The following is a 27,335-nucleotide window of genomic DNA, read 5'->3' on the forward strand; positions in this document are numbered from 1 at the left end:
GTATGGATATGTATTCCTGACTGCATGCCTGGTCAGTTGTTTTACCACTGTGCTGTTATCACTGCTTGTTTCATTTAGCAGTTTTTCAAAGTAATTACTCCATACTTCAAGGATATCTTTATCTCCCGTTTTCATGTTACCTTTATCATCTCTAATTCCTTTTACAACACTCTTTCCTCCATTTCTAAGCTTCTTCAACAACCTCAAGAATATCTTACCACCTTCTTGATATTTATTTTCTATATTCTTGCCAAAGTCCTCCCATGACTTTTGTTTAGCTAGTTTTACACAGTGTTTAGCTTTCTTACATTTGTCTCTGTATTCTCTAAGAGCACAAGGTGACTTATTTGACAGGAACTTTTATATGCTTTCTTCTTTTCCTTCACTGCCTCTTTAACTTCCTGTGTCCACCGGGGAGTTCTGAATTTTTTATCCTTGCAGACAACCTCACCACATGCCTCTCTGGCAGAATCAATCAATGTTTTCTTCAGAGTTTGCCACTGAATCTCCAAGGTTTGATTCCTGTTCTCAAAGTCTTTCATTTTTTCTTCAATAATCTTTGTGTATTTTAGTCTATAGTTCATATCTGAGAGCTGCTCAACTTTTATTCGCTTTAAAACTTTCTTACATGTTATTCTTTTCAATATGAAATTCAATTTTATCCTGCTCAAGACTAAATAGTGATCACTTCCAATTTCAAATCCTCTGTACACTCTGGTGTCCTGCACCAGGTAACACACTATCAACAATAACATAGTCAATGAGACTTTTCTTATTCCTAGCCTCTTCTCTCCATGTGAATTTGTGAATATTTTTATGTTGGAACATGGTGTTAGCAATAACCAGTCGATGTCCTGAGCAGAAATCCAACAGATATTTGCCATTATTATTAGCTTTGCTCTTTTCTCCAAATTTTCCCAAAATATTTTTGTATGTCTGACAATCATTTCCTACTCTGCTATTTAGATCCCCAACAAGGACCAACTTTTCCTTTTTCATTGTGTCAGTTGCTTTTTCTAAAGCCTCAAAAAATTCCTCCACTTCTACCTTAGTAGAACCTTCTGTGGGACCATAGGCACAAATAAGTCTCATTGTCCAGTTCCCCATGCTGATATTTGCCCACATCACTCTACTTGAGACTGTCTGCCATTCAAGAAGATAAGCCTCATATTTAGTGTTGAATACTATGGCTGCTACTCCTTTTCCTTGATTGTCATTGCCTGAATATAACATTTTGTATTTATTGCTCAGAAAGATCTCACCAGTTTTTGTCTTTTTTGTTTCAGTCACCCCCTATTATGTCGATCTGGTACTTATCTAATTCCTCAGTTAGCTCCATTTCTTTGCCATTCAGGCTTCTTATGTTGATAGTACCGATCTTTAACTCTGGTGATGTTGAGTTGGGGTTTGTTTTCAGATTTGTTATGTATTATATATATATTCAAATTCTTATTCAAAATAAAAACACCTTCTAGCAACTTGTATAGGTAAAGTTGATAAAGCTCTGTATTACTAAAACCTTGGTATTTAGGGCCTAGCTACTCACTGAGGAGACCTCAAAAAAGGTTGAAACTGGTCTGGGTAGTGACCCCACCCATAATGCATTGCAGTATACATCTCTTAGTGAGATGTGCTTTACATTATGGGAAAATACTAAGAATAGTGATCAGAGCTTTACCCACCTTTACAATGAGTTGCCCTGGTGTTGCACCACCTTTAGACTTGAACTATGTTCAGGCGCAAACTTAACTTTTTGCTTACTTGAGATTAGGAGTAAAATAACCAAGTTTATAAAATTACTTGGTAACCCTAATATATATATATATATATATATATATGAATCATGAAAAAATGAGAGAGAAATATAAATATCAGGAAATGCAAGCGATCCTTAAAATAATTAAATTTGAAAATTTTATTTTCATGTAGGATTTTTCCCAAAAAACGTTCAACAAGAATAACATTGACAGCTACATAAATTTCAATATAGACAGTGATTTCAATGTACTTTTGTAAAGTGAAAAAGGGAAGGGGATTTTTTTTTTTTAACTGTTCACTGCAACAACTTTTCAAATCTTGGAGATTGGCAAATACAAAAGCCTTACGTTACCAGTCCAATGTTAACTACAGTGATCTGTATTTCCCAATCTCCAAGATCATCATCATCATCATCAAATTCCTGCCATGTACCCTCAAGGGGTGTACAGGATATGATAGTACTACATGAAAAAAATTACATCATTGCCAACTTCCTATCTACAATTTTCCTCCAAATCAGTCTGTTACTTGTCAAGATCTCCAAGTGGAAAGGAAAGGCACATGAAGTGGAAGGCACATGAAGTATATTGGCTTCATCATATTTCATTCTCCCAAACATTCACTTGTCTTCGTCACTGCCTTTGTTTTGAACATCTGCACAGTTTTTGCAACATAAAATTGATTTTTTTTTGGAGGGTGGTGAGAAAGAGCTCAAGGGTACCAGAAATTGAGGAAAATATGTTGCTTCTAGTGGCACAGAATCCACTTGCTTGTATGAGAATTGTAGTGGGTGTCGTTCTTCCTCTGCAGTTATATGGAGTGGCCTACATGAAAATCAACTTGACCATTTCCAGTGGGATAAAGCACTTTTGCCAGATGATCATTGTTGTTGATCATATGTTGTTAGTGGTATCTACAACAGTGTATCCAGACAAACAATTTCTGTCTTGTGCTTTTCATAAATGAGGCATTGTTCACTTGAAAAATGAGATGGTATTTCCAATTACTACAACAATCATATATGGCTGAAATTCATATTATTTAGTTAAGACATTAGAACCAGTCCTCCATTAGCATGTGGGCAGGTATTGTTGGAGATTACATGAAGTTTTAACCATCACTACATGAATAATACATGAATTTCGGCCACATGTGATTGTTGTAGTAATTGAAAATACCATCTCAAGTGAACAATGCCTCATCTATGAAAAGCACAAGATAGAAATGGTTTGTCTGGATACACTGTTATAGATACCACTAACAACATATAATCAACAAATGATCATCTGGCAAAAGTGCTTTAATCCACTGGAAATAGTCAAGTTGATTTTAATGTAGTCCACTCCATATAACGGCAGAGGAAGAAAGACACCCACTACAATTACCATACAAGCAAATGGATTCTGTGCCACTAGAAACAACATATTTTCCTCAGTTTCTGGTACCTCTGAGCTCCCCCCACCCCAAAAAAAATCAATTTTATGTTGCAAAAACTGTGCTCCAGTCGCAAAACAATGGCAGTGATGAAGACAAGTGAATGTCGGGAGAATGACATATGATAAAGCCAATATACTTCATGTGCATTTCCAGTGACATGCCCACAATAACTTTTCAAATCTTGGAGATTGGCAAATACAGATCACTGTAGTTAACATTGGACTGCTAACATACAGCTTCATAAAATGGTCAAGTTGATTTTCATGTAGGCCACTCCATATAACTGCAGAGGAAGAACGACACCCACTACAATTCTCATACAAGCAAGTGGATTCTGTGCCACTAGAAGCAACATATTTTCCTCAGTTTCTGGTACCCTTGAGCTCTTTCCCTCCCCCCAATCAATTTTATGTTGCAAAAACAATTTTATGTTGCACACAGTATGTGTTGTATCACTCTTTTATATAAAAAAAAAATATTATTTTGAGAACCTCCATGGAGTCAAGAATCCTCATGTGGAGGCCATCTTAGATGACGCAAAGTCTATCATACCATTCCTTAATCCTTTCACTATCTGTATGTTCACCACACTATTAGGTAAAAAAATAATAAAAAAAAGCCTTCTCACCTGCTTGTTCACCAACTTCCAGGAAGATAGATTCCCTGTCCTTGTTTCTTCCCCTTATTCAACTAAATGAAAAATTTCCCCAGTGTCAACCCTGTAAATACCTCTCAACAATTTAAATGTCTCAATCATGTCACCCTCTGTTCTTCTGTCCAACAGACTCTGCAGTTTATATGACCTCTGCAAACCAACATCATACAACCTTGGTATCAATTTTAAGCTTCTGTACCCTTTCCACAAGATTACTACATCCTCTTTAAATGACCAGATTTGAGCATAATCCAGATGTGGTCTGATCAGAACTTTATACAATGGTATCACCACACTTATCTATGCTGGTCAATGTCATCCTCAATGTTGCAGAAAAGTCAATTTCTTCAGTGCAATTAAAAACAAATGTTGAGCATAAAAACACACTCAAATTCATCAGAAATTCTCATAAAACAAACTATTAGGTCTATACACATTTTAACTATGTTAGTGGTTTTTCGAAATTCAGATTGGTCTCAACACATTGGCAAAAACAAACAGGACGAATGATGTCATGATGCAGCGCCAACTGAGAAAACAACTGAAGAAAACACCTGAGAAAACATTAAGGTTTTGTTTTTAGAATCACTATAATGGAACTAATATTTTGAGAAAATAAAAAAGTAATAATTCTTCTTCTCTCAACTTTCTGAATATTCTGTTATACGGTATGAAACAAGCTAATTACACTGTTCACTGCTGATCTATTTTAGGTTACCTTCTTGCAATTAGTTGGTCACTTGGCAGTAAGTTTGGGTTCTTTCTCAAGATTAAATGATTCATGCATATTCCTTTAAACAAGTGATAATTGACCAAACAATATGTAAGATAAAAAAGAGTACAAAAATGTATTTATGACATAAAACATGCCACAGAATCAGAATGGCACAAATAAAATTGATTAAATTGAAATGCTTCTGATATTTTCAGTCGTTATCTAAAAATTCTCACTTGTCATTGACAAGCATACAAATGCTTATTTTCAAGCTATATATATATATATATATATATATATATATATATATATATATATATATATATATATATATATATATATATATATATAGAAAGACATACAGAATTCTTGTTACAAATAGAATTATTTATTAATATTATTACAAGAGACCTCTAGGGAATTGGGGTCTCATCGAGAGAGTGTACGCGCATGTGCACACACACACCACCTGTCGTACCTTCTCTCTTGGATTCATTCACACTACCTGTGCTCTTTAGCTCCAAAAGCAAGCTATTCCAATATCATGCACCACTTTATGGGAGAAAAATCTAGCACTTGTCCCTTTGTTTACTGCATTCATTCTCAGCTCCCACAGGTGCCCTCTTGTCTTCCAATACTACATAAAATGAAAATTCTATTTACTGGTATGATATATGATGACCCTTTCAGAAGTTTGAAGGTTTCCATTATATCACCTCTCTATTTCTCCTCTTTGCTAGTGCCTGCAGTCCACAAATTTCAATCTGTCTTATCTACATTCCAATCCTGATATCAAATTAAATAATCTCCTTCACATTTGCATCAGAAGCCAATCAGATCTGCACACAACAGTTCCATATGAATTTACATTGAAGCTTTATAAAGTGGCCAATCATTTCCACATCCTTACATGTCAATATTCGTTTCAGCACTGCAATTATCCTGCACGTTGCAAATGACTTCCTTATCATTACATGTCAATGCTTGTTTCAACATTACAATTATCCTGTGAGTTGCATTCACAATCTTTGCTATATTCTCATGAATTTCAATTTCCTATCTGTCTATCGATTCTGTTGACAGGGAACGACTATGGGAAAAACTCAAACTTTATGGCACTCCACCTAAAATTATCAAGCCACAGTACTAGTTAATGGAGACAAAACAGGCAGTTTTCCCATCACCACAGGAGTCCTACACAGAGATACTCTGGCCCCATATCTATTCATCATAGTGATTGACTATATTTTTAAATTGATTCAAGTTAAATTTGGAATCCTCATCAAAGACCCATATATACAGATGCACCTTGAAGACCTAAGCTTTGCAGATGATACAGTCCTCATTGACTCCACCATTACAGATGCCCAAAACCACTTCAACAACCTTAGAAGAACCGCAGAAATATTTGGACTAAAAATAAACGCCCAAAAAGTAAAGATATTAAAAAATCAGATACGTGGGCACATCTATATAAATCCAAATGATCACCTTGATGAAGTAGAGGACTGTGTATACCCAGGATCACACATCTTGGATTCTTTAACAGACATTAAGACAAGAAAACAGAAAGCACTCCAGTTCCACTGAAGTCTTAATAAAGTATGGCAGTCGAGCCTCATCTCAAAGGAGATGGCGATTCGTCTTTACAAGTGCACAAGCCAGTCTATCTTTCTGGATGACTCCCAGACCTGGAACATCTCAACAAAAGCAGCAACCAATATTATAAATAGCTTTGGAACTACTTGTCTAAGAAATATCCTGGATTACTCCTGGCAAGACCACATTCCCAACTCTACTATATTAGAAGAAACCCAGCAAGATCCTCTAGTCAGCACTGTTCAAAGAAACCAAATAAAATGGCTCGGCCACCAACTTAGACATCTGCCCTCTGCACCATTTGATGCTCTGGTCCCAAACTCAATATTGGAAATAGATCAGTAATATTCTCCCCATTTCTCCCATCTCTCCGCATCAGAGATCTGTCAGTTAGCATATGACAGAGAAGCCTGGTTTTCCTTCACGTTATAAGAACCTCCAAGTCCTGTGTTAGTGTACACAGACTACTTATTCGTTTTGATTGGTTTCCCTATTTATAATTTTACAATTATAAATAGGGAATCTATGCCCCCCCCCCCCCCCCCAAGATCCATCCTTGGTCTACTGTTATTCAATCTTTACATTAATGACATTGGGAAGGATTTGATAGGAGACATACAGATATTTCCTGATGATGCAAAAATAAGAAGGGTAACCAGGAATGCAACTAACAATGGGTTACACCACTGGTCACCTTAAATCTTGTAGACTCACATTTCTCCATACACCACTTATTTGGTATCTGTCATTCAGCTATTCCTCTTATCCAAGCTTACACTTCATAATTCACTCCTATATCCTCTAACTTACGTAACAGTCTTTCATGCTGTATTCTGTTAAAAGACCAGGCAAAGTCCAAAAGTATCATAGCATATCCTTACCAAACTCGGCCATAAGATTATTATAAAATCTGAGTAAATTACTCAAACATGGCCTTCCCTTAATAAACCTAGGCTGTTTGTTGTAAAGTATAAATTCTCTATCAATCCATTCTGTATACAAGCTCTTAACAACTTTTCCAAAATATTCACGACCACTTCAGAGATACTAATAGGTCAACAATTAGATGCATCAATCTTTACACCACCCTTACACAATAGGATAATTATATATTTTTCCACTCCTGTGGAACCTTCCCTATATGTTGAGACTGAAATTATATAGCCAGGTCAAAGACACAGCCAGTATAGCTGACTCATTTGACAACAAATTTAATTTTATGGATTTCATTCAAATTGCAGAATATTTTCAATAATATATCAGTTCTTGATTGTCTTGAAAAACATGTTTTACTGTATGAATACTACTTAAAGCATGATATGCTTCCATTTAGTGCTATTTCACTAATAGTAATATCAAAGGAATCAATCTGCAATAAAATAATAAAGGAAATAGGAAATATAGAAGGATCACACATAATTCTCTTATGTAAATGCATAGCGCAATTTAACATGATAGTTCCATACTTCTTTTTCTCATATTTGCAGATAGAATAGCAAAAATATACTTTCCCTTACTTTTTATGAGTCTCAATGGTCATAAATAATGGAAGAACATTTCTAAGAAAGAGGTATGGGTTCAAATTATATCTATAATTGGGGAGAAGATAATAGGCATGTCAAGATAGATGGTCATAGATGGAGACATCTATAGTTTGGCAACCCCTCCCCCAACACATACAAAAATGGCAAACCAATCTACGAATACACGAATCTCTTTAATACCAGATGGGAGCACAGGACTGACCACCAACAATCTGTGAAGATGGCCTCCAATATTGATAAAAATTCTCATTAAGTGATTAGTAATAAGATGACAAAGAAGAAATACATAAATAGGAATGCCAAAATTTATAAATAAAAATCATTATCGAATTGCTGCCTTCTAATATGCATATTCATAAAGAATGTACATAATCACAAGCATTCCTATATCCACTATGATTGAAAGAAGACTTATTTCTTACATAATATAAAACATTTACTGCTGTGCACGATTAACATCAGTTTTGGAGCTCAGGTCCAATTCACATTCAATGAAATATTTCAATATCCCAAACTTAAACAATTTTACAATTTTACTAGTTGTTTTCTTCTTTAGAACAAATCATAATGTCAAGATAACAATACAGAGAAGAAAGTTTCCAATGCAATATTTCTGAATAATATCATTTTCTTATTTTATCTAAAATGCAAAACTGCTATGTGACTTAAAATATTAAATAGTGATTACTAGGACAGACTTACCAACCAGCATTTCATAAAGAACAACGCCTACTGACCACCAGTCACATTCCCGTCCATAGCAACCCTCACCACCTTGAGACTTTAGAACTTCAGGAGAAATGTAATCAGGTGTACCTACAGCTGTATCTGACCTTACTAAACCATCCTGAAAAATTTTAAAAACTAATTTAGAAACTATTTTGACATGATACTTTTCTGATGAAAATTCTTTTGTTTCACTTTATCTAAACCATACTGACTACCAAGTTTTACTATGAAATAATTAATACACATATCTCTCCGCAAGTAATTTGATCACTCACAATACCATATTCATTTAGAAGAAGTAAAAAAATGTTGACATCCAATCACTATTTGACAGTGGCTCAGGTGAGCAACAATCAGGACAAGTGTTGTATGTGTTCTAACAGAGTGTTGTATGTGTTCTACTTTCATTTGATTATTGCTTGGTAGAACTGGTATAGTACATAACACCTCCACTCTAGTTACTGAGAATATAGAGGTATTGTGATGCATCATTCTGGACAAGCTCAAATGCCACTGTAGAATATCTGTTATTTGGGAATATCAATTATATCTTTCTCTTTTTTTTTTTTTTTTTTTTTTTTTTTTTAGTAATGGCCAATTTTGAATAAATAAATAAAAAGTATAAATTTTAATTTTATTATACATATAAACATTTCATTAAATGTATCATGATAATGCATTATTTCTCACAATCAGAAGATTCTTTAGTAATGTTCTGTATAAAATAAATCTTTATGGCTTCACAAACTGTTTAATTACAATATTTATTAGTAAAAAGGTCTCAGCTCGAACTTAGTTTTTATTTTTGTAACTTAAGAAAATTGAGAAAATAAAATATTGAACTTTCTGATAAAGCTTTCACATTAATAAACAACTGTAGTCTTGTTTACAGAAAGCAATGATTTTACTGTCATCATACTGCCATGTTATTTGCAATGCCAGCCAGCAGTGTGCTTATACAAAGTTTACATTTCCAAAGAGGAAGCTGATGTAGTGAGAGAAGAAAACAGAACAGCTGTAGATTAGAAGAGAATATGATCTGAAAGTTTAGGGAGAAAAATAGTTTAAAAGGAAAGGACATTTCATAAGCCAAAAAGATGGAAAAGAACATTATGAGAGAGACTTAAGTTATCCCAAAATCAATGGGTGAATTTCTTTCAAAGGAAGCTAACTTAGAGTGCAGATAAAAATGGCAATAAGAATATATATATATATACGAGGGGGGAAGGGGGGATGAAAAGCTCTGATAAACACCTAGAACAAAAATGATATTGTTTGTGAAAAAAGGGAAAGACTTTTTTCTCATAGGAATGCAAATGATGCAGCAGCATTGTAACAAGTGTATAACACTTCGTGGGAAATATGTAGAATAATTTCTGTTGCACAAACCATATCATTTTTGTTCTAGGTGTTTATCAGAACTTTTCATCCCCCCCCCATAGTTCCCCCCAGAAGTAACAGATAGTTCCTTTTTACGTTAAACAGCAAACTGATTCTAAACATTGTAAACTAGAAAGTGATAAACTTTTTGTGCTCAAGGATAAGAAAGAAGTTTCCATAATAAAAAAGTGAACTTTAAAATTATCTTTGTACTCCATCATCATCATCATCATCATCAAATTCCTGCCATGTACCCTCAAGGGGTGTACAGGATATGACAGTACTACATGAAAAAATTACATCATTACTAACTTCCTATCTACAATTTTCCTCCAAATCAGTCTGTTACTTGTCAAGACTCCAACATTATCAGATCTTATATTTCTATCGTCTAAGGCACTTTGTACCGTATCAATCCACCTATATCTTGGTCTTCCTCTGGGTCGTTTTCCTGCCAACCTGGCAGAGAACACTTGTTTTGCTAATCTTTCCTCTCCCATTCTATTTAAGTGACCATACCATCTGAGATTAGCTCTGCTAACGCATTCCTGGATGCTGACAATGTCAAGTTCTTTCCTAATATCCTCATTTTTAATATGATATTGCCATTGATGCCATCTGTTCACGCCTCTAATCTTTCTCAGGACTCTCATATCTGCGGTCTCTAGTCTTTGGTCAAGTGTTTTACTTCTGACCCAGCTCTCAGATCCATAAGTTAAAATTGGTTTGAACACAGTCTTGTATACAGCTAATTTAGTGTTCCGACTAATTTCTTTCTTATTCCATATGAATTTATTCAATTGACTTCCCACGATACCAGCTTTGCTGATTCTGTTGTCTATTTCTATATTTAGTTTACCATCTTCAGTAAAAATTGTGCCTAAGTAGCTGAAATGTTTTACTTGTTCCACAGGTTCTCCATTCACAACACAGTTGACATTTTCAATGATTCTGCCTATTTTCATTGTCTTTGTCTTTTTATTGCTGACCTTCATACCATATCTATTACAACAGCTATTCAATTTAGTCAGAGAATCTTGCAGACTTGTAGCGGATTTATTTAGAAGTATAACATCATCCGCATAAACCAAAGAGCTGACATTAACATCTCCAATTTTGATATCAGGTTTAATACCACATTCCTTCATAATGTGATCCATATAGATAATGAATAACAGAGGGGATAATGTACATCCTTGTCTCACACCAGATTTAACATTAAACCATCTTCCTGTACTTCCTTCAATTCTAACTGCTGACTCACAACTCAAATAAAGACTAAGTATTGCTTGATATAATGCCCCATTGACACCATACAACTGCAGCGTATTGAATAGCTTCTCTCTTGGCACCTTGTCATATGCCTTTTCCAAATCGACAAAACTTAAATACAGATCTTTGTTATATTCCCATGCTTTCTCGACTATTTGTCGTAAAGTGAAGATCTGATCCTCACAGCCTCTATTTGGCCTGAATCCAGCTTGTTCTTCACCAAGCTTTTCTTCCACAATTCTTCTCAACCGTTTCTCAAGTATACTTGCATAGATCTTGCCAGGAACACTCAGTAGGGAAATACCTCTGTAATTCTCACATTCAGTTTTATTTCCCTTTTTATATATGGGTACTATGAGAGCTCTACTCCAATCATCGGGAATTCGTCCCTCTGTCCAGGCTTTCTGAACTATGCAGTGCAGCCACTGTAAGACTCTTATACCACCATACTTCAGCATTTCTGGTCGAATATCATCTACTCCTGCTGCCTTTCCACATTTCAAGCCTTTGATGGCTTTTTCTACTTCAAGTATGGATATGTATTCCTGACTGCATGCCTGGTCAGTGTTTTTTATCACTGTGCTGTCATCACTGCTTGTTTCATTTAGCAGTTTTTCAAAGTAATTACTCCATACTTCAAGGATATCTTTTTCTCCTGTTTTCATTTCACCTTTATCATCTCTAATTCCTTTTACAGCACTCTTTCCTCCATTCCTAAGCTTCTTCAACAACCTCCAGAATATTTTGCCACCTTCTTGATATTTATTTTCTATACTTTGTACTCCAAAGCCTTTGTACTCCAAAGAATTAAAAAAAATGAACTGATATGTCAGATAAGATATGAAAGAAGAAATATTTTACTCAAGAAAGATCGCACACAAATTATATTTTTGTCATCAAAGAAAAACAGGTAAGAATTAATTATATTTTAATGGCTACTATTCAGAGAGGAAGAAATTATGCTTGATGAATTTCAAGTTAACTGCCTTTATGTGTGTTTGCATCAAATCCTGTAATCTTGAAGAGAAGAAAAGAAATCTTGTGTGATGTTTATTTTTTATGTATGATATTAAGCTTGTGGGCCCTTTATGTTCTCTTAGAACATAAGTTTCAATTATAATGCAGATTTGTATAGAGTGCTTGTGAAACATAAGCATTGTACGTATTACACACACACACACACACCACTATTACACTGATGCTGTGCCATACTTTACACTAATATGTATTTGTAATAAAGATATTATATTTGAATTTACTTTCTAGCTCAGTCTCTTTAATTTTTAAGTTAACTTATTTTTATAATGATATCCTGGATCTGAATCTGTGTTATTAATGGAAAAGTTAATAAACCACTCTAGTATACCACAGATGAATACTACTACCACATTAACTTTTTTTTTTTTTTTTGAACGGATCTCTTATCAGGACTATACATGCTGCTTCATCCAAGGTTGATTCATTGTATCTGGATTGTTGAAACTGACCTAATTTTCGCCACAAATAACATCTAGTGAAACATCATATGACTGTCAAGCAATTCTTTATAGGACTGGGCATGGTACTAAGTGTTTCTAATGTTAATCCATGCAATACACTGATAGCTCCTATTGACCTTACCAAACTAGAGAAGATAACACTGCACTTTCCTTTGAATACTTCTTTTCTAGGCTAAGGCAGCATTTTGGCTTTTCCCTTTACAGATGGCTCAGACTGCATCAGCTGCAGTATATACAAGTCTGAACTTGTAAAGTAAAAACTCGAATTAGAATGAATATCCAAAATTGGCTACACAATTTTTAAAAAATTATCTGCAAAACTTTGCTTGCAAACAAGATTACGACACCAAAAAAGACAAAGACAATGAAAATAGGTAGAATTGTTGAAAATGTCAATTGTGTTGTGAACGGGGAACCTGTGGAACAAGTAAAACATTTCAGCTACTTAGGCATGATTTTTATTGAAGATGGTAAATTAAATATGGAAATAGACAACAGAATCAACAAAGCTGGTATGGTAGGAAGTCAATTGAATAAATTCATATGGAGTAAGAAAGAAATTAGTCGGAACACTAAATTAGCTGTATACAAGACAGTGTTCAAATCAGTTTTAACTTATGGATCTGAAAGCTGGGTCAGAAGTAAAACACTTGACCAAAGACTAGAGACCGCAGACATGAGAGTCCTGAGAAAGATAAGAGGCATGAACAGATGGCATCAATGGCAATATCATATTAAAAATGAGGATATTAGGAAAGAACTTGACATTGTCAGCATCCAGGAATGCATTAGCAGAGCTAATCTCAGGTGGTATGGTCACTTAAACAGAATGGGAGAGGAAAGATTAGCAAAACAAGTGTTCTCTGCCAGGTTGGCAGGAAAATGACCCAGAGGAAGACCAAGATATAGGTGGATTGATACGGTAAAAAGTGCGTTAGAACAGTGCTTCCCAAACTTCTGGATGTCAGGGCCCCCTTGGCAAAAATTAAAATATTTCACTGCCCCCCTCGAAAAAAAATCGTAATAGAGAGATATATTATTATAATATTTATTGTATTTATATTCAATACAAAACATACACAGCGAATATTACAAAAATCAAATGCATGTATTACATTTTTTGCCTCTTACCGTTTGGTTCTGAAGACGATGCGGGCTGTTCTGGTAAAATATGAAATACTGTCCTCTTTTTTTTTGAATCTGTTTCTGCTTCTTCTGATTATTCGTGGGATTTTTTTTTATCAGCCACTTATCCATCTCAGGGTTAAATTTTTTAATGTAGAAGAGATCAAATAATATCACCACTTACCGATACTTGCACACCACAGACTGCTAACATGAAATTAGTGAATATTACCTGAATAAGGGAATCCCCGAACCAGGAACATTTTTCTCTTTTGTGACTTTTCTCCCTTTACGGTAATTAAGCCTAACGCGAAACAGACAGCAAAGGCAGGTTATTAAAACATGCATATGATTGGTGCAGTATTAACAAAAGATCGCGCAACCGAAAGATAGAAGCATAGCTGACAATCGAGTTGAAATGCTAACTCTCTTCAACCGAATTCCATATGTGAAACTGCCATAACATTCATTATATATATATATATATATATTACTTAGTTTTAACACTTTTACGTATTTTAACACGTTCAGTTGAATTTTATTGCTGCCTTGGGAAATCAAACTCACACACATCTATCCTTCTTTTAGGCTTGCACGGTGATCCGAATGCATTTTTGGAAATTATGGAGGCAACTACCGTGTTTGAATAAAAACTTTAGTTTACTATTACTAAAATTTTACAATTCGACGTTTCGACCTTTATGTCAAGGTCATCTTCTGGAGCGTACAAATATACACAGGAAACAAGCTATACTACAATCATACTGGTTCGTTAAAGACACTGACTAACCGCTACCACAATTGTTGGCCTGACCTCTGGTGGAAAAAAAAAAAAAAAAAAAAAAAAAAAAAAAAAATTATACATCAACGCTAAAGTCCTATTATTTGTTGTCTACTATATACATATATTAACATTATATTAACATCATTCCAGCCAGTTGGAGTGGAATGGTTTCTAATAATAGCAGATTGGCTAGAGTCCTGACTTGTGTTGAATCTTTTCACATTAGGTTGGCTGAATGTGTGCCATCCAGATCCTTGGAATTTTCATACCACCTTTATTGTTGATATTTGGGTGGTTTATCAGGATTTCGCAGGATTCTTTAAATTTTCTTTCGTACCATGTTTTTGTGCGGTGTAAGGAGCAGGTGCTTTTCCAGTTGATTTGGTGTAAGGTGTTGAGTGCGTGGTCTGAGAGGCCTGCTTCACCATAATGGTTATATTTAATGTGTCTAATGTGTTCTTTTTTGCGTATAGGGATTGTCCGTCCTGTTTCACCAATGTACGGTAAGTTACAGGTGCAGCGGATGCAATAGACTCCAGGATGTGCTAATGGGAGGAGAGGGTCCTTAGAGGAGCTGAATATGGTTTTAAGTTTAGTGGGTGGTTTAAAGGTGGCATTAAGGTTAGTGTTGTAGGATTCTGTTGATTTTTTCTGATAACCCTTTAATGTATGGGATGGCTATGGTTTTACTGTAGTCTAGATTCGTTTTTGTTGTGGTTTTATAGAGTATTGTATTGACAGTATTTTTGTTATAGCCATTGTTTATGAATGTGTCACTAATGATTTTTAGTTCTTGTTTCAGGGCCTGCTGGTTAGAGCAAATAGTTGTGGCTCTGTTTTTAAGGGTGTTTATGACTCCATATTTTTGTGCTGGGTGGTGATATGAATTCGCATGTATGTATTGGCCTGTGTGTGTCGGTTTTCGGTAGACCGTGAAGGATAGATTGCCTGAAGGAAGACGTGTAACTAGTGTGTCTAGGAACGGGAGCGAATTTTGGTTTTCGATTTCGATGGTAAATCGTATGCGTTCGTGTTGTTTGTTTAGGTGGCTGAGGAATGTGTTTAGCGTTTGTCGACCGTGCGGCCAGATCGCGAACACGTCGTCAACGTATCTGAGCCAGATTGTCGGTAGAAGCGTGGCGGAATCAAGAGCCCTTTGCTCAAAGGTTTCCATGTAGAAGTTCACGATTGGGGGGGATAATGGTGAGCCCATGGCCGTACCTTCCTTTTGTAGGTAGAATTTGTTTTGCCACACGAAGTAACCGGACTTTAGTCTTTAGTCAAAAATTCTCCTATTACAGAACAAATTTCCGCCCGACATTACGGCCCTCTTTGCCCACGTACTAAAGTCCGGTCTTTTGTTAATACTGTACCAATCATATGTACATTTTCATAGCTGCACTATCTCTACCAGCTTGCCACTGCTATCCATTTCTCTCTCCGCTTTTATTTCTCATTAGCCATTTGTGAAAGATTGTTCATAACGTATCTCAAATCTTGAAATACTCTGGCAAGGAAGAGTAAGAGACCCTCATTAGAACTGTTGTGCAACTTGATTTTGAGAGCTTGGGACAGGTTTTCACCAGAAAAATTGCCAAGATTTTTTTAAAAACCAGAATCTCTAATTCCCTGAATGGGAGTGAAGATGATGCTATTTGGATAGATGACCTTCAATAATCACATGAGGAAATCACTCTCGAGGCCGGAAGTAGCAATAGCGAATAGGAGATTCTTGGTTAGTCATACCCATTTTCAGTTTATTTAAACCATGGTGAATTTTATGATTCCAAATGATAAAAGGACAAGCAATAATGAAACTATTTGTTTCAATTTAATTACAGAAGTATTGTCACTAAATATTCAAATATACTGAGAGATGAAGGTTAGTGGCGAATCGCATAAATAATGTCATCATCATCATCAAATTCCTGCCATGTACCCTCAAGGGGGTGTACAGCATATGATAGTACTACATGAAAAATTTACATCATTACTAACTTCCTGTCTACAATTTTCCTCCGTATCAGTCTGTTACTTGCCAAGACTCCAATATTATCAGATCTTATATTTCTGTCGTCTAAGGCACTTTGTACCGTATCGATCCACCTATATCTTGGTGGATTTTCACCAAGATATAGGTGGATTGAACTTACTCTGGGTAGTTTTCCTGTCCAGAGGGAGTTGAATTGGTCATATAAATTACTGGATGCTGACAATGTCAAGTTCTTTCCTAATATCCTTGTTTTTAATATGATATTGCATTTGATGCCATTTGTTCATGCCTCTAATCTTTCTCAGGATTCTCATATCTGTGGCCTCTAGTCTTTGGTCATGTGTTTTATTTCTGACCCAGCTCTCAGATCCATAAGTTAACACTGGTTTAAAAACTGTCTTGTATACAGCTAATTTAGTGTTCCGACTAACTTCTCCCTTATTCCATATGAATTTATTCAATTGACTTCCTACTATACCAGCTTTATTGATTCTGTTGTCTATTTCCATATTTAGTTTACCATTCTTCACTAAACATTTTGCCTAAATAGGTAAAATGTTTTACATGTTCCACAGGTTCTCTGTTCACAATGCAGTTGACATTTTCAATGATTCTGCCTATTTTCATTGTCTTTGTCTTTTTATTGCTGACCTTCATACCATATCTATTACAACAGCTATTCAATTTAGTCAGAGAATCTTGCAGACTTGTAGCGGATTTATTTAGAAGTATAACATCATCCGCATAAAGCAAAGAGCTGACATTAACATCTCCAATTTTGATATCATGTTTAATACCACTTTCCTTCATGATGTGATCCATATAGATAATGAATAACAGAGGGGATAATGTACATCCTTGTCTCACACCAGATTTAACATTAAACCATCTTCCTGTACTTCCTTCAATTCTAACTGCTAACTTACAACTCAAATAAAGACTAAGTATTGCTTGATATAATGCCTGATTGACACCATATAACTGTAGTGTATTGAATAGCTTCTCTCTTGGCACCTTGTCATATGCCTTTTCCAAATCGACAAAACTTAAATACAGACCTTTGTTATATTCCCATTATTTCTCGACTATTTGTCGTAAAGTGAAGATCTGATCCTGACAGCCTCTATTTGACTTGATTCCAGCTAGTTCTTCACCAAGCTTTTCTTCGACAATTCTTCTCAACAGATTCTCAAGTATACTTGCATATATCTTACCAGGAACATTCAGTAGGGAAATACCTCTGTAATTCTCAGAGTCAGTTTTATTTCCCTTTTTTTATATATGGGTACTATGAGAGCTCTACTCCAATCATCAGGAATTCGTCCCTCTGTCCAGGCCTTCTGAACTATGCAGTGCAGCCATTGCAAGACTTTTATACCACCACACTTCAGCATTTCTGGTTGAATATCATCTACTCCTGCTGCCTTTCCATTTTAAGCCTTTGATGGCTTTTTCTACTTCAAGTATGGGTATGTATTCCTGACTGCATGTCTGGTCAGTGTTTTTTACCACTGTGCTGTCATCACTGCTTGTTTCATTTAGCAGTTTTTCAAAGTAATTACTCCATACTTCAAGGATATCTTTTTCTCCCATTTTCATGTCACCTTTATCATCTCTAACTCCTTTTACAGTACTCTTTCCTCCATTTCTAAGCTTCTTCAAGAACCTCCAAAATATTTTCCCACCGTCTTGATATTAATTTTCTATGTTCTTGCCAAAGTCCGTCCATGAGTCTTTTGTTTAGCTAGTTTTACACAGTGTTTAACATTCTTACATTTGTCTCTGTATTCTCTAAGAGCACAAGCTGACTTATTTGCCAGGGACTTTTGATATGCTTTCTTGTTTTCCTTCACTGCCTCTTTAACTTCTTGTGTCCACCATGGAGTTCTGATTTTTCTATCCTTGCAGACAACCTCACAACATGCCTCTCTGGCTGATTCAATCAAGGTTTTCTTCAAGGCTTGCCACTGAATCTCTAAAGTTTGGTTCCTGTTCTCAAACTCTTTCATTTTTTCTTCAATAATCTTTGTGTATTTTAGTATCTTTTCAATATGAAATTCAATTTTATCCTGCTCAAGGCTAAATAGTGATCACTTCCAATTTCAAATCATCTGTACACTCTGGTGTCCTGCACCAGGGAGAAAACATCACTATCAAAAATAACATAGTCAATGAGACTTTTCTTATTCCTTGACTCTTCTCTCCATGTGAATTTGTGCACATTTTTATGTTGGAACATGGTGTTAGTAATATCCAGCCCATGTCCTGAGCAGAAATCCAACAAATATTTGCAATTATTATTAGCTTTGCTCTTTTCTCCAAATTTTCCCAAAATATTTTTGTATGTCTGACAATCATTTCCTACTCTGCTATTTAGATCCCCAACAAGGACCAACTTTTCCTTTTTCATTGTATCATTGCTTTTTCTAAAGCATACTATTCCTCCACTTCTACCTTAGTAGGACCTTCTGTGGGGCCATACGCCCAAATAAGTCTCATTGTCCAATTCCCCATTCTGATATTTGCCCACATCACTCTCTACTTGAGACTGCCATTCAAGAAGATTAGCCTCGTATTTTGTGTTGAATACTATGGCTATTTCCTTCTTTTCCTTGAGTGTCATTTCCTGAGTATAACATTTTGTATTTATTGCTCAGAAAGATCTCGCCAGTTTTTGTCTTTTTTGTTTCAGTCACCCCTATTACGTCAATCTGGTACTTATCTAATTCCTCAGCTAGCTCCATTTCTTTGCTATTCAGGCATCTTATGTTGATAGTACCGATCTTTAACTCTGGTGATGTTGAGTTGGGGTGTTTTTTCAGATTTGTTCCAGTAGCTGACTTTTTGCTGTTCACCCTGGTTCGCTGGTAAAAACAAAGGGGGCCCTTGTTTAACCAGGCGATGCCCCAGCCGGCATGAAATTTTGTCATGTTGTACCAACATTTTGTAATTTGGTTTAAGACAATAAGAATTACAATTTGGTCGGCTAAATCCCAAATTGCCAGCCCATCCTCATTCGTTCAGTATCCAGGTAGATACCCAACAGGGTGCACCATGAGAAGGTGAGGACTGGACAAAATTTGGCATAAATAATGTTGATAGTTAAAATTTAAATGCATTCATTTTTATAAGTAATGTGAACAATTATAAATTATAATTTGTAATTATAATGAGGATTTAATCATAAATGTTAGTTTAGTTTTTTCCTGAAAAACTTTAGTTTATATTATGAAGCCTTAAAAGTTGTTTATATTATGAGGTATTAAAATAGGAGTGCTTAATAGTCAAAGCTGTATAACTGAGAGGAGACCTCTACATAGCCTTTAAAGGAATGCGGAGAACCGACCAGGGCTTCTGACCTAATGTCCAATCCTCACCTTTTCGTGGTGCACCCTGTTGGGTATCTACTTGGATACCGAATGGACGAGGATGGGCTGGCAATTTGGGATTTAGCCGACCAAATTGTATTCTTATTGGTTAAACCAAAATATAGAATGATGGTACAACATGACAAAATTTCATGCCGGCTGGGGCGTCGCCCGGTTAAACAAGGCCCCCGTTGTTTTCGCCAGGGAACCAGGGTGAACAGCGAAAAGTCAGCTACTGGAACAAATCTGAAAATAAACCCCAACTCAACATCACCAGAGTTAAAGATCGGTACTATCAACGTAAGAAGCCTGAATGGCAAAGAAATGAAGCTAGCTGAGGAATTAGATAAGTACCAGATCGACATAATAGGGGTGACTGAAACAAAAAAGACAAAAACTGGTGAGATCTTTCTGAGCAATAAATACAAAATGTTATATTCAGGCAATGACAATCAAGGAAAAGAAGGAGTAGCCATAGTATTCAACACAAAATACGAGGCTAATCTTCTTGAATGGCAGTCAGTCTCAAGTAGAGTAATGTGGGCAAATATGAGAATGGGGAACTGGACAATGAGACTTATTTGTGCCTATGGTCCCACAGAAGGTTCTACTAAGGTAGAAGTGGAGGAATTTTTTGAGGCTTTAGAAAAAGCAACTGACACAATGAAAAATGAAAAGTTGGTCCTTGTTGGGGATCTAAATATCAAAGTAGGAAATGATTGTCAGACATACAAAAATATTTTGGGAAAATTTGGAGAAAAGAGCAAAGCTAATAATAATGGCAAATATCTGTTGGATTTCTGCTCAGGACATGGACTGGTTATTACTAACACCATGTTCCAACATAGAAATGTGCACAAAATCACATGGAGAGAAGAGGCTAGGAATAAGAAAAGTCTCTTTGACTATGTTATTGTTGATAGTGATGTTTTCTCCCTGGTGCAGGACACCAGAGTGTACAGAGGATTTGAAATTGGAAGTGATCACTATTTAGTCTTGAGCAGGATAAAATTGAATTTAATATTGAAAAGAATAACATGTAAGAAAGTTTTAAAGCGAATAAAAGTTGAGCAGCTCTCAGATGTGAGCTGTAGACTAAAATACACAAAGATTATTGAAGGAAAAATGAAAGAGTTTGAGAACAGGAATCAAACCTTGGAGATTCAGTGGCAAACTCTGAAGAAAACATTGATTGATTCTGCCAGAGAGGCATGTGGTGAGGTTGTTTGTAAGGATAAAAAAATCAGAACTCCCTGATGGACACAGGAGGTTAAAGAGGCAGTGAAGGAAAAGAAGAAAGCATACCAAAAGTTCCTGTCAAATAAGTCAGCTTGTGCTCTTAGAGAATATAGAGACAAATGCAAGAATGCTAAACACTGTGTAAAACTAGCTAAACAAAAGTCATGGGAGGACTTTGGCAAGAATATAGAAAATAAATATCAAGAAGGTGGCAAAATATTCTGGAGGTTGTTGAAGAAGCTTAAGAATGGAGGAAAGAGTGCTAAAAAAGGAATTAGAGATGATAAAGGTGACATGAAAACGGGAGAAAAAGATATCCTCGAAGTATGGAGTAATTACTTTGAAAAACTGCTAAATGAAACAAGCAGTGATGACAGCACAGTGGTAAAAAACACTGACCAGGCATGCAGTCAGGATTACATATCCATACTTGAAGTAGAAAAAGCCATCAAAGGCTTGAAATGTGGAAAGGCAGCAGGAGTAGACGATATTCGACCAGAAATGCTGAAGTATGGTGGTATAAGAGTCTTACAGTGGCTGCACTACATAGTTCAGAAAGCCTGGACAGAGGGACGAATTCCCGATGATTGGAGTAGAGCTCTCATAGTACCCGTATATAAAAAGGGAAATAAAACTGCATGTGAGAATTACAGAGGTATTTCCCTACTGAGTGTTCCTGGCAAGATCTATGCAAGTATACTTGAGAAACGGTTGAGAAGAATTGTGGAAGAAAAGCTTGGTGAAGAACAAGCTGGATTCAGGCCAAATAGAGGCTGTGAGGATCAGATCTTCACTTTACGACAAATAGTCGAGAAAGCATGGGAATATAACAAAGATCTGTATTTAAGTTTTGTCGATTTGGAAAAGGCATATGACAAGGTGCCAAGAGAGAAGCTATTCAATACACTGCAGTTATATGGTGTCAATGGGACATTATATCAAGCAATACTTAGTCTTTATTTGAGTTGTAAGTCAGCAGTTAGAATTGAAGGAAGTACAGGAAGATGGTTTAATGTTAAATCTGGTGTGAGACAAGGATGTACATTATCCCCTCTGTTATTCATTATCTATATGGATCACATCATGAAGGAAAGTTGTATTAAACATGATATCAAAATTGGAGATGTTAATGTCAGCTCTTTGCTTTATGCGGATGATGTTATACTTCTAAATAAATCCGCTACAAGTCTGCAAGATTCTCTGACTAAATTGAATAGCTGTTGTAATAGATATGGTATGAAGGTCAGCAATAAAAAGACAAAGACAATGAAAATAGGAAGAATCATTGAAAATGTCAACTGTGTTGTGAATGGAGAACCTGTGGAACAAGTAAAACATTTCAGCTATTTAGGCACGATTTTTACTGAAGACGGTAAATTAAATATAGAAATAGACAACAGAATCAGCAAAGCTGGTATGGTAGGAAGTCAATTGAATAAATTCATATGGAATAAGAGAGAAATTAGTCGGAACACTAAATTAGCTGTATACAAGACAGTGTTCAAACCAGTTTTAACTTATGGATCTGAGAGCTGGGTAAGAAGTAAAACACTTGACCAAAGACTAGAGACCACAGATATGAGAGTCCTGAGAAAGATTATAGGTGTGAACAGATGGCATCAATGGCAGTATCATATTAAAAACGAGGATATTAGGAAAGAACTTGACATTGTCAGCATCCAGGAATGCGTCAGCAGAGCTAATCTCAGGTGGTATGGTCACTTAAACAGAATGGGCGAGGAAAGATTAGCAAAACAAGTGTTCTCTGCCAGGTTGGCAGGAAAACGACCGAGAGGAAGACCAAGATATAGGTGGATTGATACGGTACAAAATGCTTTAGACGATAGAAATATAAGATCTGATAATATTGGAGTGTTGACAAGTAACAGACTGATTTGGAGGAAAATTGTAGATAGGAAATTAATAGTGATGTAATTTTTTTCATGTAGTACTATTATATCCTGTACACCCCTTGAGGGTACATGGCAAGAATTTGATGATGATGATGGTATTAAAATATCATGAAATATTTAAAAAAAAGTAAGGTTATTACCATGAATAATATAAAAAAAATGCATTATTTGGAAGTTTTACAATTTGTGAAGATTTAAATTTTGCAAAATGTAAATATGCAAACAACAAAATATCTGGGTGATAAACAAAAAAGGAAGTACACGTCTGTGATTAATCACGTAAAAATGCAAGCATAACAATGAATTTGTAAAACAATGTGAAACTGAAATATCAAATCATGAGGTTAGAATAAGTAACCAGTCAGAATCTAAATTAAATCCACCAAAACAAGAAACATCATTTGATGTTAAAAAATAATCTAAAAAACATGATGCACATGACAAACGGACAACATCTTTGCATTACATTATGGCTGAAATGAATGCATTGGATAACAGGCTATATTCAGTTATTCAAATAATAAAAAATATATATATATAAAAAATCCAAGGTTAATAATGAATACATTTATTTCACGGTATAATTAATCAGAGAAACTTCTTTCACAGTATAATTAATCAGAGAAAACTTCTTTCACAGTATAATTAATCAGAGAAAATTTCTTTCAATGCCAGCTACCAGTGTATTCATAGAATTTTTTTTAGAAGAGTAAATATTTATGAAAAAAGTAGAAGTAGGATAATCCCAAAAATGACTAAAAATTTCCTTCTCTACATTATAATTTATTGTGAATTCATTTTGATTAATAAATCCATAATTATTCTTTATATTTAAAAGTTCTGCTAATATTTTTATTTTCTTGGGAAAATGAGTAACATTTGTTCAGATTTTTATGCTATTTTTTTTGTTTTTTAAATAAATGTTTATATATAAACATTTATTTAAAAGGATGTTATGGATGTTAAGGATGTTATGGATCCAATCATATTTTATAGTTATATTTAGAAAGAAACTTAGTTTTGAAAATTCACCAGAGCTTATGAGAACATAGCCTTCAGCATCAGAGTTGCCTAGGTTTGCACTATTTAAAAACATGAACTCTGCACAGAGTATGTGCAGTATGAGTATGTCTGGGAAGGGAAAAGAGAAATTTCTAGAACAAGACCAAATAGATTGCATATCTAATTATAAGAATAGGCTAGGTAGTAATTTATTATGTCTATACACAAATACCAGGAGTATCCGAAACAAAGGAGTTGAGTTTGTTGCTGTACTGAATATGATGAGGCATAAGATTGTTGGAATTAGTGAAACCTGTCCATCAGAATCAGATATGGTAACTAGGATCAAGTGTAATGTACTATTTTTAGGAAGGACAGAAGAGATAGGAGTACTAGTAATGATATCAGATGACTTAAACCCAGTTAGGGTAGAAACACAAGAAAATAATGATGGTAACCCATGTAGCATTGAGTTCGAGTCAATCTGGTGTGAAGTGGAGGTTTTTTGATTCCCTGCTACAGACTGGTGGCTCAGTTGCAGGGGACAAAAAAAAAAAGCATCACCAATTTAGCCTTATGGGTACCAAATGAGCGATCATTATGGGTGACTTTAATTTTCCAAACATTGATTGGGTAGAAGGGAAATCTCATAAGAAAAAAAGAGGAATTTATTGTATTGTTGCAAGACAACTTTCTCAAGACGCATGTGAAAGAATGAACTCGAGATCAAGGGTGTTGGATTTACTGATAGCATTAGAAGGGAGTCTCAGTCAAGAATATGGCTATTTTACCAACAGTTGGTGACAGTATTCATGTTGTGCTTTCTTGGAAAGTATCTAATTGTATTGATGCTACGATTAGAACAGGTTACATGCTGAACTACAAAGCTGGAAATTATGATCAACTTAGGAGAATACTATCTTTGGTCCCATGGTACCAGTTACTGAATGGAAAAAATGTCAGCAATGCAAGGGTATCTTTGAAAAAGTGCTTAAATAAGACAATATCTGAATGTATACCTAGTGTTCGAAGAATAAATAGGTTGGGAGCTAAATGGATGGGCAACCTTATTAAACAAGAGATCCACAAGAAGAACGTGATATGGAAAGAATATCGTGAGAATAACAGTAAGAGGAATTATGAAATGTATAATTGTATTGATGCTCCGATTAGAACAGGTTACATGCTGAACTACAAAGCTGGAAATTATGATCAACTTAGAACAACTCAGGCCAGAAAAGTAACGATTATGCAGAAAGCTAAATCGGAGTATGAAAAGAAATTGGCCATGCAAGCTAAAGGTAAAGATAAAATTCAAAATAATTTTATTGTTATGCCACAGGCAAAAGAAAGAATGAATGTGGAAAAATAACTTTATTGAATGCAGATGGTACTCGAGTGTCGGAAGCTAATGAGATTGTTCAATTAATGAGTGCGCACTTTGCTAAAATATATCAACCAGGTCTATGTAACATGGTGCACAGTCCAACTGCTACTTTGGATGAAGATATAGAGGTTCATGAAAATGAGGTTGAAGAGCTATTGCATAACCTGGATAAGAATTTGTCTATAGGAACAAATGGAATATCAGTCTGTTCACTAAAGAAATGTTTAGCAAGTTGGCTGAACATTTCACATGTTCATATAACTTGAGTCTCAGCTCAGGAATGATACCACAGGAAGGGAAGGAATGTATGATAGTTCCATTGCAAGAGTGGTGCAAAAACTAATGTGTCTAACTACTGACCAATCAGTATCTCTGGTGTGGTAATGAAGATTTTAGAGAAGTTGGTAAGAACTTGTATACACAAACATGCTATACTCTGCACGGAACAGCATGGGTTTACTAAAGGAAGGTCATGTTTTAGCAACTTGCTCATATTTTATAACAATGTTATGGCCGAGTTGGATAAAGGGAATGGATACACTATGATAATGTTGGATTTTTCTAAGGCATTTGATAGGATACCAGACGAAAGGCAGTTGCATAAACTGGAGAACATAGGATTGGAATATAAACTCTGGACTTGGATCAGGGGATAGCTGACAGACAGATATCAAAAAAAAAATAGTATACAGTGGGTGGGAATCCACCAGATTTAAGGTGACCAGTGGTGTCCCTCAGCCTTTGGGTCATTATTGTTCAATCTATACATTAATGACATCAGGCAGAGTCTAACATCAGATGTGCAATTGTTTGCCAATGATGTAAAAGATAGGCAGGACCGATCAGGGATGCTACTGATATTCAGCACTTACAAAATGATTTGGATAGGCTGGAAATTTGAGCAAACAAAAATGGCTGTCAGTTTAATGTTAGTAAGTGTAAAGTTATACACTTTGGCATGATTAGATTTCTAGTGGCATATTATACTAGTGGGATTATGCTACAAGACACTGAGGAAGCAAGGAATTTTGGCATATTGATGGATAGGAATTTGAAGTTCAAAGGTCACATAGCAAAAGTTGCAAATACAACTCAGAGGATAATTGCGATGTTGAAGGAAACCTTGACATCTAGGGATAAGGAAGTCATTCTGCTTAGATTCTTGTGTGCATATTTGGTCTTCTGGGTTCCAAGGGAATAAAGAAGCTGTGGAAAAGGTGAAAAGAAGAGTGACAAAGATTATACTGGATTACGGGATTTAGATTGAGGACAGATTGTGGATATGGGGATTACAGACTCCAGTTAACAGGAAAAAAAGAGGGGTGATATGATAGAGGTCTATAAACTTTTGAATGGGTGTTATGGGATATCGACTGATGAAATTTTTCATTATATGGAAGGTGGGGAGAGAACATGGGGGCATCCATGGAAGTTAAGTTTGTTCACAGTCAAGAAAGGGGCAAGAGCTAGGTTTTTTCTCTCACAGAGCAATGAGTGAGTGGAAGAGTTTGCCTTTAGGGATAGTCAGTGCATCTAGTGTGAATGAATTTAAGGGAAGATATGACAGCTGGTGATTTATAGCCTCCCTCGATGAATCCTTGATTCCCTGAAGGTCTTGGATAATAACAATAATTATAGGACTTTAGGTCATTCTGTATCTATCCTGTTCCATCTTTGTTACTGAAGTGTGCCTACATGCTCATATTTAATATCAGTACATTAATCCTTGAATATGCTTATTTATCTTCAGCAAAACATAGGAAATAATAATTAAATATTTTTAGTTATTATCTAGTCTATGTTGTTAATTTCCTTAAACAACATGATGCTTTATAATCTAATGTTTTGAAGGGATGACTGTAGTTCTAATGAGTTTATTTTTTTTCCCAAAAAACATTTGTTTATAAATTTCAATTTAGTATGCTTCGACCAAGTA

At 35.4% G+C, this 27,335-nt stretch overlaps 1 protein-coding gene across 1 annotated transcript in view; it reads right to left on the reverse strand.

The window, feature by feature from the left end:
* The window catches only part of Rok (Rho associated coiled-coil containing protein kinase), a 484,157-nt gene that overhangs the window by 312,665 nt on the left and 144,157 nt on the right, over positions 1-27,335 (reverse strand). Inside the window, exon 10 of the mRNA XM_090392113.1 lies at positions 8,411-8,555. Within this exon, the coding sequence (XP_090248239.1) occupies positions 8,411-8,555 (145 nt within the window). The remainder of the gene's footprint in view (positions 1-8,410; positions 8,556-27,335) is intronic.

Source organism: Typopeltis vanoorti, chromosome 4, assembly GCF_054136105.1.
Source record: "Typopeltis vanoorti isolate ZY-2024b chromosome 4, IOZ_Tvanoo_1.0, whole genome shotgun sequence".
Taxonomy (NCBI): Eukaryota; Metazoa; Arthropoda; class Arachnida; order Uropygi; family Thelyphonidae; genus Typopeltis; species Typopeltis vanoorti.